At 49.6% G+C, this 12386-nt stretch overlaps 2 protein-coding genes across 4 annotated transcripts; one reads left to right on the top strand and one right to left on the bottom strand.

Moving 5' to 3' along the window:
• Positions 1–706: 706 nt before the first annotated feature.
• Positions 707–5780, bottom strand: LOC133143865 (protein shisa-2). The gene is made up of 2 exons (XM_061266088.1): positions 5095–5780; positions 707–1808 (listed from the first exon to the last, which is right to left on the bottom strand). Exons 1-2 carry the CDS (start codon positions 5390–5392, stop codon positions 1252–1254), a joined length of 855 nt encoding a protein of 284 aa, XP_061122072.1. The 5' UTR covers positions 5393–5780; the 3' UTR covers positions 707–1251.
• Positions 5781–5853: 73 nt separating this feature from the next.
• spice1 (spindle and centriole associated protein 1) lies at positions 5854–10406 on the top strand. 3 transcript variants are annotated; one of them, XM_061266086.1, is made up of 18 exons: positions 5854–6607; positions 6712–6827; positions 7039–7086; positions 7161–7298; positions 7381–7483; positions 7556–7653; positions 7753–7817; positions 7882–7994; positions 8067–8192; positions 8373–8629; positions 8698–8829; positions 8948–9056; positions 9201–9296; positions 9369–9688; positions 9754–9937; positions 10016–10067; positions 10137–10200; positions 10279–10406. In XM_061266086.1, exons 2-18 carry the CDS (start codon positions 6726–6728, stop codon positions 10333–10335), a joined length of 2064 nt encoding a protein of 687 aa, XP_061122070.1. In that variant the 5' UTR covers positions 5854–6607; positions 6712–6725; the 3' UTR covers positions 10336–10406. The 3 variants fall into 3 exon arrangements, with proteins under 3 accessions (XP_061122070.1, XP_061122071.1, XP_061122069.1); XM_061266087.1 differs by having other exon boundaries at positions 5854–6827; positions 10282–10406; XM_061266085.1 differs by having other exon boundaries at positions 5854–6827.
• The last annotated feature ends 1980 nt before the right edge of the window (positions 10407–12386 follow it).

Below are 12386 nucleotides of genomic sequence, written 5' to 3'. Positions count from 1 at the left end.
TCTTTATTATTTTGACTACACGACCTGATCTCCTGTGAAAAGTGAAATGAGCCGTTTCAGGGTCTTGCTATTAGGAAAGTTTAAAAAAGCCAACTTATTTTGTTGTTATTGCTTATTTTATTTGGATTATTTTTCTAAATTAAAATGTATAGTAAATTATTTTGAACCATTGGCTGTTGCACTTATTTTTTTATGTTTACAGCTGTTGTTTTTTTCCACCCCACAATTGATTTCCTGTACGGTTGTCATCCGTTCCTTTTCCCGACCGAGCTTTACAGCATCCAATTTACAAAGACCTTTTAAGAATGAACGCACCCGAATCTCTGGTGTCCAAGTGGAGATGACTTTCCCGCCCACCTTCCTGGACTTGCAGCTGCCGCAGTATGGAGAATCCATCCACTCCTGGAGCTACTTAACTGTAAGTACGCGCCTTGCCAAACACCCCCCCCCCCCCCCGTTCTTCTCCGTCCCGCCGAGAGCATCTGATGATGTGACGGCAATTTGTTCCGGCATCCGCTGTGGGTGGTGGAGCCGCCTGCCAATGTGTCATGAGTGTCTTGCAAGGGCTTTAAGAATACGATCGAAAAAAAAAAAAGATGAACAAGCTATTAGCGCTCCATCTGAACCAGGGCTTGGGTGCGCCAACTCTGTGATTTGTTGGTCTATTTTCATTGTGAAAGTGAGCAAGTAAGATGCACAAGCTTCCTTGAAAATGACACTTTTTCTTTTTATTTCGTTCCATGTTGATATGAAAATTGGCACCAACAGCACAAGCTGAGTGCACATTCCAAGGCAACGGGCGACTGCTTGCTTTCTCGCCACACGCACTCAACTGTGCTAGTGTTAAATCCAGTAACACACCTCGAGGAGGGGGGGGGGGGGTTGCGTGCGGGGGGTATCGTCTTCAAAGCGCCGACGTCACCCAAAGACGATTTCTCACGCCGGGGCGGCGTCGGGAAAAACATTCTGGAGCGTCACGGTCCGTGCGCCTAGCTCACTTCATTAGCTTTTAAATAGTCCGCGGGGAGAGAGTCTGCGCTTGTCATCACGCACGCACCTTTCTAACGCGCGGCGGCGGCGCCGGCATAAATCACCCCAGTCATCGCTGCTACAAACACACAAATCTTTCATACTTGCAAGTATTCCGGAGCCCGCATTTGAAAGCTGAGCTCGGCTCACTGGCCACACCGAACACCGGGAGTCCTCTGAACGCACCGGACGGAAGCCGCTCAGGTGGAGCTTGACGGGTGCTCACACCGTCACAGGGGGGTATTTCTGCTCACAGGACACTCCGGCTTGAGGGGGAGGGCAAGGGGACTGGAGGGGTCTGTAGCCGCCTTGGTTGGGGTCCATAAAAGCGGGGGACACCGGATGGGCGTAGCCAATGTACTGCGGATGCAGGAACTGTCCCTGGTGGGGCATGATCTGCGTGGCCTGCTGGCAGTTGAGAACCGAGAAGTTGGTGGGCATGTTGACAAAGACGCTGGCGTCGGGCGGCAGGCAGCAGGAGGCCTGCGCTCGGACCGCCAGGGCCCCCGGACGGGCGTTGGCGGCGGCGGCGGAGGAACTGGACGACGTGGCGGTGCTGGACTGGCGCGACGACGAGCCCCTGGAGGTGCCGGAGCTGGACATCATGGGGATGGTCTCCAGGAGACGGCCACCGGCGGCAGCGGTGCCGCCGCCCGCTGCCGACGCCAGCTCCTGCTTGGGGCGCAGGCAGCGGCAGCAGCACATGGCCACCACCGAGCCCACCAGGACGAAGGCCACGAACACCGAACCCACGATGAGGAACGGGACGTAGATGGGAACTGCGGAGAGACACCACAATGTCAAGTAAGAACCCCGAACCAACGCTAGATTTGAGAATAATTGTCAATGTTTGTCGATGTGAAGCCCTTTGAGACTGACTGCTTGTGATTTAGGGCTTTACAAATCAACTTGACTTGGCTACTTCCTGCCCGTCTTGACAACTGAGTGCCGATTGGCCGAGACAAGGACGCAAAAAGCTTGCCCCCTTCGGAGCGAAAGGTGCGGCGGGATTTGCTTCGCAGGGAGCCCGAGACTCTCATTAGCACTTGTCTACTTTGTTTTGATCTGGTCTAATCCGCAGCCCCCCCCCCCCCCCCCCCCTGCTGCTGCGTCCCCTCTAACTTCACTGTGTGTCGCTCGTCACGGTGTGCAAGTAGACATGGATCACTTTGGCGTCATTTGGTCAATAACGAATTTCCTTTGACAACTCGTCTGAGTATTTGAATTCTTGACAGTTGATATGATTCCAAATGTATTAGAATGAGTCAAAAGTCAAAAGCTTTCACACTTCAGCTGTGACCACTCCCACAACGCTGCAGCCTGTCCCAGACGTTTTAAGCAAGAAAATTTGGTGCTACCAGGCCCCAAAAAAATCCAGCACAAACCTTTTCGGTTCCTTTAAAGGGGTCTTTCCCAAATTCTTTTGGCTGTCCCTTTCGACCGGGACACACCCTATGGGCCGTAAACACCCTGAAGAAAAACCAACCTAAAAGTGTTTTCTAGCAGCCTTTCCCAAACTTTTGAAGCTACGCACCCAGTTCAACATCCTGACAGTTAGTTGGTGCAGCGCCCAGCGCCCTCTCCCCGGAACACAAACGTAATAAAAATACCAAAGTGGTCTGTGTACTTTCAAAGCAGTTGCTAGAACAAAAAAATAATATATATATATAAAAATAAAAAAAAGAGACTGCAATGCGTTTGTACCTAATAAAGCGGCCAGCGAGTGTAAGCAAGGTATTTATGTGTGTTAGGAGTGGAGGGGGACATTCTTGAGCCAGTTATTCCTGGCCGGACTTTGCAGCGCTTGGCTTGCGCTTCAAGAAAAGAAGGCATTCGGCGTCCAATGATTTAATGAAAATCAAAGAAGCGAGCCCGTCTCGTCTGGCCGACTTTTAGATCCCAACTGGAGAGCGAGCGAGCGAGCGAGCGAGCCAGTGACCTCGGCCAGCTTTGTAAATAAGCCCAGTGTCCATTAGTTTGCTTTCAAGATTGAATTATCATGGTTAACGTTCGTAGCGAGAGTAGTAGTTGTCCTTCGGTTTATCTAACAGCAATCCACAGAAAAAGAACAATAGGACGTGTACAATGAAAGCAGGGCCGTGCAGAGGGGGCGGAGCAGCGGGGCGGGGCGGCCCCACCCTTCAATTTGGGATCAGTGTGTGAAAATGGATCACAATTGTAGGAGAAACATTTCCATGCCGTATCATTTCTAGTGTGGACTCCCAATGGCAACTAAAACAGGTTACATCACAAGCCATTTGATTGCCCCCCTCGGCTCGGCAGTTCTTTTCCATTCTGAAGGAGTGTCACGGGGCGTAACGTGGAGAACCGGGCGACTAGCTCCAATTTCCCTTTGTCTGCACCCCCCCCGCCCCCCCTCCATGCCCATCAAAAGCAGAGAGGTCTTAGTGCAGATTACAGCATGTGAGCCTTCCGACTTAAAAAGTAGGAGGGCATGCGTGATGGAGAAGAGGGGGAGGAGGAAAAGGAGGGCAGGTGACACCAAAGGCAGAAGTGAGGTGTCAACTTCTAACATATTTCACCCGACACCTCGCTCCTAATAAACAGCTTCTCACAGGAACTCTTTCTATAAGTCTGTTATGGCTACACATATAGGGGTAATGTCCCTCGGGCCCGGCCGGGCCCGGCCGGGAGCACATTCGGAGGGAAGGGTCACTGGGCTCTTTCCTTGTACTTACTTATATGGGCATCAAGTATCCTGCTGTCTCCCACTCTCAATTGTAGTCTTCATCAGGGTTTTGTCGTATTTATGTTTTGACGGTTTCACGTCGGCGTGTCCTGAAAATGCCTTCAGGTACTTGAGGTTGTTTGGAGCCATTTTCGGCCTCTCAACAGCAATTCTTTGTGATTTGTTTCGTGAAAATAAACCGACGATTTCTATGATCTTCTCTGTGTTCATCCTCAATCCAAAGCGCTTCTATTCCAAAAGACGCATTAGCACGCCAGCACGGCCTGGCCTGGCCTGGCCTGGCCTGATGCCCTATGCATCTGCTGCGCACATCAAGGTAGCCCCGCTAATCCGGAAATCGGAACGGTTCAGGGCTCGACTAACCACCTACAGATGCCTGGACCGTGAGGGAGATTTTCCAGCACTTTCTAAGGTTAAAATTCACGTCACAGCTGATAAACGTCGTGGGATAAAAGGCGTACATACAAATGGCTTTGCGAATGGCTTCCTTTCTTTTCTCACACCTGTCGCAGCTCCACTTTTAGGAACACGGGCCGCTCGGATATTCTCCCGTTACCTGAACGCCACATGTTTCCTCATGACGGAGCACATTAATAACGTCCTGCCTGTTAGTCATCAAAGCCGCTGTGTGTATTCCTTGCCTTGAGTGATTAATAGCCTGTAAAGCGTAGGAAAATGGATCAAATGCAACTGAGCCTTTGGGGGGCGGGGGGGGGTCAAAAATGTAAGGTTGGCCTGGAGCCAGCGGATGAAATGTATACAGCGGTTCCTGCAGTGATAAAAAACTGGACATGAATGTTACCCATGCACAAATTTCAATCTCGATATTGTGTTATTCAAGCTGTAGTTCTAATCTATTTCTAAAACTTCCATAATGCTGAAGGTCATAGTGGCTGAGCAGAGAGGGAATCCCTGGACAGCAGATGACGGTCTTAAAAGTTGGGAGGATACCAAAATCAAAGGTGATTTGAGAAGGTGCGTATGTTTTAACGGGCCAGAGCTTTCAGCGCCTGAGCCGACTGTCCACGATCCATCCACTTTGAGTCCTGACTTGATTCCACCAGCGCCCGACGCACACTAGTCTATTTTTAAAAGTGCACTTTAGGACCATTTGGGAGCCCCACGTAGCAACCAAATGGTGTCTGTTGTGCAGCTGTTGCTGCCAACCTGATGACTTTGTGTACGCACCGGCACCACGGGGCGCAATTGCTTCATGGGACCGTTCCAAATCCAATCTTAAAACCTCGTGGGAATAATCTCAGTTCGAGAGTGATTTCAAGACAACAATGCATGATTGCATTAGGAAATGTATTTCAGCAACATTTTCATCGGAACACTCCACCCATTGCTCGTACCTGCATCGGAGTCCTTGGTCTCTCTACCCTCGGCCCCGGGTTCCAGGGCCCGCCTGTCGTTGTCGCAACTGCCCTGGTCCAGCCGCGCGTCCGTGCTGGAGCAGCAGTAACGCAGCTCGCACTTTCCGCAGCAGATAATGGCGTCCACGCCATCTATCTTCTCTGGGCACTGGAAGCCTTCCTTCCACCCTGCCTGGGCGTCGTGCCAACCGTGGCAGTACTCACCGCTGGCCTGCACGTCGATGGTGACCAGCAGAAGGGTCACGGCCACGGCGGCCGGGAGTCCTCCGGCCCACATCGAGGGGGCGATCGAAAGAGAGGCCCGCCGCTAGGATTCACCGCAACTATGAGGGCAGCCTTGGCAATTAAGAAAAGTCATGCATGCACAACTCATGCGCTGGCGTTGGTTGGACAATTCCCGTGCGGATTTGCCTTTCCGAAAAGGACCCCACGCGAGTATCTCCCGACGTTCAACTTGAGTCTCCAGATGCGACTTTTCTGCATTAAATCCGGTCGGCGGAGGAGTGCTCTCCAATGTATTCTGCGAGTGTCCGTGTGGTCCCGTGAGCGGCTCTTGCAAACGTGAGTGGCGCGTCTCGCATTTTGCAACAGGGGCGTACCGACGAGAACAGAGCACAAGTGAAGTCCAGGTCCTGCTGGGTCAGGCCAAGCTTGTACGCCCGAGACATCCTACTTTGCGTCACAAATGGGGCGTGGGGAGAGTCTGGAATGACAGCTGGCCAGGTAAAATAGCAGCAAGCGAATGATACTGTATAAACGGTTTTACCCAATGAAAGACAATCAAAGTGACTCGTTGTTATATTGTCAATTAAATTCAGGCAATGGGTAGATGGAATATAAATATAATGACACTGTCTGCATTCGCTACTCGTGTAACTTTTTTTTTAGATGTGGTGGCTAAGGGAGGTACAGTATCAATTGCATTGTAACACCGCCATCTAGCGGACATTAGTAATCATTTCACTTCGAATCGAAATCGTGTTATTATTATTATTATTATTTTTAAAAAGGCAGGATATTTACACGACCAATTTTATACCGGACAGTGTACCAATATTTTCTCAAGCCCAAGCCAGATGTTTTTCAAGTAAAACGGTAAAAGGTTGTACGTTATACTTTCCTGTCGCCAAGTACTACATTTCCCATCATGCCCTCGGAGCAAAGATGCAAAAAAGAAAAATAGCTTTGCACGTCAGTGTACTTGTTTACTTAAACAATATTTAGATTCTGAATTATTCCGTTCATGGCAATTAAAAAAATAAAAATAATTAGCACACCCCTGGTCGACAGCACTTCACTTCCCATCATGCTCTTCGCGTAGGTGACGTCAAGTACGGGCAAGTGGCGCGGGACGGTTGAAAAACTCTCAGCTAACTACGAAAGACACGTTTGAATGTTACAATTCGACTGACATTTTGGGGCATATAGAACTTTTAGAATAACCCGTCAGCTGTTAAACCAACGACGGGGAGTTTTACGTTTACTTTTCCAAGTAAGCGCTAAATGCAATTGTTCGCTCGCTCGACGTGAAATTGGGTGGTGGCTAATGCTAACACAAACTTTCGTTTCTGCTAACACCGCTAACGTGTCAAATAGCTGTTCTTTACATCATGTCATTTGCTCGAGGCGGATGTCGGACCCAACATGGCAAGGGCCTGAAAAAGGCCCTTCGCCCCAAGAAGACAGCACCTCCTCCCAAAAGAGAGTGGGTGGTGAGTACATGCTCGTTTATGAACCTAATTTATTAAGCAAAAAAAAAACAAGTGAGTCCTCGGATTACGACGCTATTGACGTCAAATGAACGTGTACGTAAGTAGGAACGCTGCCTAACTGCCACTAACATACAGTAAGCAGACTTTCAAATAATGCATGAAAAGATTTCTTGCTTATTTGACACCTTTATAAGCAATATTTTGCTTTCAGAGCACCATCAGTGACCTGTCCGTGCACAAGCTGACCCCCGCAGAGCTGGTAACGAACGTTGAATGATTTAGTTCTAAAATGTCTCCAAGCAAAACTGACTTTGATTCCTGGTGTGTCCTCAGGACCATCGGCGTGAGATCCGCAAGTCGCACAACAAGGCTGCCGCTCAGTGGGAGGTGCGGGAGAAAGCTCTGAAAGCTCGCCTCAGGCAGGCTGGATGTAGTCCTCTGGATAAAGCCAGTCAAACAATCATCAGAGAGGTGTGGCATTATTTTCAAAAAGGTTTGTTTCTTCAAATGTTCTTTTCCTACTTGAAAGAACTTGCATTGGATTTGCATGCAGGTGTTTTCTGACAAGCTGCTGCTGCAGGATGTGCTGGCCCGCTCCGACAGAGCCTTGGCTGTAGTCAACGACCTGTTTGGAGACTCACCGCGCAGGCAGACTGGTAGAATAACTAACGTCCTGGCCACATTTTGTTTCTCATGTAAATGCACACAATGTTTGTGTCATTTCAAAGGACATCCCAGTGTGACGGTGGCCCCAAACTTGGACTCTCCATTTTTCCAGAGCTCCACCGGCCTTTCACCTCTCAATGACTCCATGGTGGATCAACAGGTGTTTGACTGTAGCGCAATTGTTTCTACAATGTCTTGGCTGTTGTTTTTGCACTTGTACCACGTACTCTTGTGTTAAAATTAAAACCTAACTTTTCAGGCTGTTCTTGAACCAGACGACGACGACAACTATTACTACAGTGAAACTAGACGACTACTCCAGAGGTAAACACTTGAATCTAAACCGACAATTCAAGTCAAACACATTCACGTAGCTTTTTTTTAAAAGTAAAATTCAGGTGAAGAATAAGATGGGAGGGCCCCAGCGTCAAAGAATTCGTCCCGGTGTTTCTGAGCGCAGATTTGCAAGTCCTCAAACTCCCTGCGCACCAGCCCAAACTGGTAATTGTTTTGTTGTGTTTATGTTGGATTTAAAATATCCACATGTGACGTTTATCTTGGTTTTGGTTTCAGCGCTAAATGCCACGGCAGCAGTCCAGCGTTTACGGTCCAGACGCAACCATTCGGAGGAAGCCGTGGAGGATCCTTCCTTCCTGGTCTCGCAAGTCCTCAACCCTGATCTTTCTCCCAGGCTCCCAGGTAGCAAAAGACTACCACACCCTCTTGAATCATGATATTCAACACACTGGCACGTAAATGTTGTTATTCAAGATTCAAGAGTTTTTTATTCCCCTTCTTTGAGCGTGCCAAACAAGGAATTTGACTTTGGTAAAACTTGTTATTAAAACTTGTTATATAAAAAGTGTTATTATCCCGTAGGCAGCTGTCGCTCAGCCAGGACCAGGAAGCGCGCCTGCAAGACGCCAGAGCCGAACGGGTCCTCCGAGGCCTCTCTCGGCACGGAACCGTCCGGCTTGGGTCTGCTGCAGACCATGCTGGCCCAAGTGGAGCTCGACTTGGATTCCTTGAGCCCGCAAACATCGACACAGAGTCGCCAACGCTCAGCACAAGGCTTCACTGGCTTTTCCGTAGCTTTGGTCTCCAATCTCGCACGCCTGGTTCAGCTGCTCAAAAACGTAATGTCTGAAAAGGCCTCACGGATAACATGCTGAGCATTTCTCAGAGATGAAATTGTGTTCCTCAGCGAGAAAATGACGCACAGACTGCCATTGAGGAGAAACAAAAGCTCGAGGAGAAGCTGAAAGAGCAACGAAGCTTGATTGACGCTCTCACTGCAGAGACCATGATTTTGAGAGAGGAGACATTCTCACTGAAGGTGAGATGTGGTGGGCTGGACTCCCCCCCCCCCCCCCCCCCCACACACACCGCTGTTTGTAGACTTTCCATTTCCTGTCTTGCACGAGCTGTTTGTTGGAGAATTCTTTTGTCTATAGGCAGAGTTGCAGCAGCGGACAGCCGACCTGGAGAGGAAGCTGGACTCTGTGGTGTCGGCAATGGCGACGCACATCAACCAACCACGAGGCTCGGATGTCATCGCTCCAGGTTCATACATATTAACTTTGTCTGGACTGTGATTCATTTGCATACCACTAGAGGACGCCAACGTACCACTAATGGCCTTTGGAGAACTTTTGAAGAATCACAAGAGTCAGGAATTTTGCTCTTTAGTGGCCTTGTGTTGTCCAGTTCCACAGCCCGTTGCCGAGCGACCGCCAGTTTCCGTATCTCCCGCCATCCGACTCTCCTCACCTGGACAGGGAGATGCCTTGCAGCCAGTTCCTGGTAACCTCAATTTGTGTACCACCACTAGTCAGACACTTAGTTCATTAACAAAAAAAAATCATCTTCTCACAGAGACAGATCAGGTTGCCTACAAGGAACTCCGATCCCCCAGCTCGGCGTCCAGTCTCGTCAGCCTGCCTCTCGCCAGCCTCCCCCTGACGTTGCGACTCTCTCCCGACGCCTTGGAGGCCAAGATCGCCAAGCTCTGCCACCTCAGGGACGTGATCGCCGATGCCCAGAGTAGCGTTGGCGGGTCGCCCGGCAACGGCGGCACGGCGAAGCAGAAGCGCTCGGCTTCCGTCGGCACAGGCACAGTGACTCCTGACAGGACTTCGCCGGGGCCTGAGAGCTCTGCAGGGCTCGGTCAACACGTCAGACAAGTGACCCATCAGGTGAACTACAAAAACTTCATCAAGGACTTCATAAACTGGCCCAAATCTCTTTGCCTTTCTTGTAGGGGACTCTGAATAATAACAGCGTGAGCGATGTGCAACAGCGCCTCCTGGAGGTCAACAGGAAAAGCGCAGCAGCCAGAGGCCGATTGCTGGATCTGATCGAGCAGCAGAAACGAACCCTTTCTGCCAGAGTGTCTCCGTCCGTCTCCCCCGTGCCCCCCTCGGCCTTCAGCCCGAGAACGTCAGGTAGAGCGTTAGGCACGGCTACCTTGTGTTTTTATTCTAATCTCATCGATCGTAAGTGATGGCTGTCTTGTCACCTAGGTGGGAGTGGAAGCATGGACGGATCCCTCTTGAAACCAGCAGATGACAAACGGTGAGCTTAAATACTTATCATCATTTGAGAAGGCATTTTATAAAACCTTGTTTGATCCTCGTGCTATAGATCAGCCGGTTCGCAAGCTTTTTCTCGGCATTATGAAGAGGCTCAGAGGGATGGAAGCACGCCGGTAAACACGCACAAACGCAGTTGATGTGTGTCAGGCATTTCATTTCCTGCATATAAACGTGTCATTGTCCCTCCGCAGCAAACACAAAAGCAGCAAGTACAGGACAGCTGCTTTGCTCTGTCAGCACACGTATGATGACAAGGAAAGCACATATTTCAATGTTTTGCTTTGATCGCAAATAAATAAATTGTCTTTCTTGCACTCAATTCAGTTGACGAGTTGTCTCATTTTAACGTGGTCACTTTTTGCAGCTCGCTGATACCGTGACAAGCTATAGTACCGAAGAAAGGTCTCCGGTGTGTGCAGGGGGACGGGACGGGAGGCGAGCCGGTGCAGTGCAATGCAAAGCCAGTCGGTGGCAACATGGAGTCACTCCCAAAGCCTCTATGTAACTTAATCAGGAGTTAAAAAAAAAAAAGGGGGGTGGATGGCAGGTCGGAGATCATTGTGACCGGACAGGAAAGTGAAGGGTTAAGGGTGAATGGGGATTAACCCCACCAGAGTGCTTCTCAATGACACCCCCCCCCCCCCCCCCCCCCCCACACACACACACAATCACCGTGGGGACTCAAGACTTTTCTCATGTGATTGACCTTAAAACAAAGTTATTTTTACATTGACATTTTGTTGACAGATAAACACACCAATGCGTCATGATGAAGTAAGATAATAACATTCACATTGATTAAATATGGATTTAAGACTCCATCGGGCTCATCCTTGCAATGATATGAATGGGGGGGGGGGTAGCATTGGTCTGTTCATCTCCACGTGCCCCCACTTCAACCCCGTGAAGGAGGTGCAAGTCACTCAGCAAAACACACACTCGTACGTTGCCGAGGTTCAAAGCACACATTGCGCATGTCGTCTCATTGGCAAAAGGTTCCGTTTATGGATGTTTTTGCCACTATCCTGTGACACGCTCCTGGAATATTTGTTTGCATTGTAAACATTTCAAAATAGTCTGAAAATGTACAAATAGTAAAGTTGCTTATCCAATATTTCAATTGAATACAAGATAATGGCCGCTAGAGGGAGACATTATTGCAATAAAACGGCTTTTGAGGCCTCTTGGAGCAATTTTAGAACTTGCAAATCAGATTTAAATCGCAAAAGAAGATGTAGAAATATCACTTTTTTATATTGTAGTTACTGCACGCAATCTTAAAAACGGGATTCTTAAAGGGACTGTTTGGGAATATTTCAAAGTTGGACTCTGAATGGAATGTTTTGTGGAGAGTGTGCGCGAGCGCGCGTGTTTGGGTTGCTATTTGTACGCGTGTGCCTGTGTGCGCAGGCGTGTCTCCTGCAGCTGCGCAATGTTCTGATCTGAAGCGGCCCATTGCTTGCTGTGAAAATATTATCGCAAATGTTTATTATTACTTTGGCGTGAAACAGTGGGAGTGTTGTATGTGCGGGGACTCTACTTGTGTGTGTGTGCGTGTTAGTGTGTGTAGGGCCGGCCTTTTGGGTTAGGGAGGGGCGTAGTATCTGTTTCCCACCGGCCAGCCCCCGACCCGTGGCCCATTGCACTCTGGGTAACGGGGGAGGCCTTTTGGAGTTGATTAGTTCCGGCTGGATCCCAGATAGAGTTCTGACAGCCAGGAGAAACGATCTCTCAGCATGATCCCCCCCCCCCCCCCCCCGCCCCCCTTCTTCCTGACACACACATCCACATGCCTGTCTCAAAGACAATGGGGCGAGCAAGGAAAGGGCTTTTTAAACAACTCCCCTTGTCGCCATGCATGGATGAAAACTTGTATTACCTTCAACTCCAATTTTACACAATCACCATTTAAGGCGATCGGAAATGACGACGGCACAAAAGTTGCCCCTCTAACACCACGCCCTTTTACATCGGCAATCCTCAAACCTTTTGAGTCCAGCGAGAAATCTTTCCGAGGGTTTTATTGTCACTTTTTCAAACGGTAGCCCAGAAAGTCCCGTTTCAGAAGTCCCCCCCCCCCCCCCCCCCCTTTATGCACAACACTCGCAGTCCATGATGGATGCTCGGATCAGCTCCATTGAATGTTTGGAGTGTTTTTACCACGGGACAAAACACGCCATCCAGCGTGTCGGACACCTGTGGCCCGCTCTGGCATCCGTCACATGCACCCCATATCCCCAGCCCCCTCTCAAAAAAAGAGAGCATCATTCACACACGGTCTCCTCCCCCTCCCCCCCTG

This window comes from Syngnathus typhle, linkage group LG19, assembly GCF_033458585.1.
Source record: "Syngnathus typhle isolate RoL2023-S1 ecotype Sweden linkage group LG19, RoL_Styp_1.0, whole genome shotgun sequence".
Lineage (NCBI taxonomy): Eukaryota > Metazoa > Chordata > Actinopteri > Syngnathiformes > Syngnathidae > Syngnathus > Syngnathus typhle.
The sequence above is the reverse complement of the archived record's forward strand: the minus strand, read 5'-3'. Positions and strand labels throughout refer to the sequence as shown.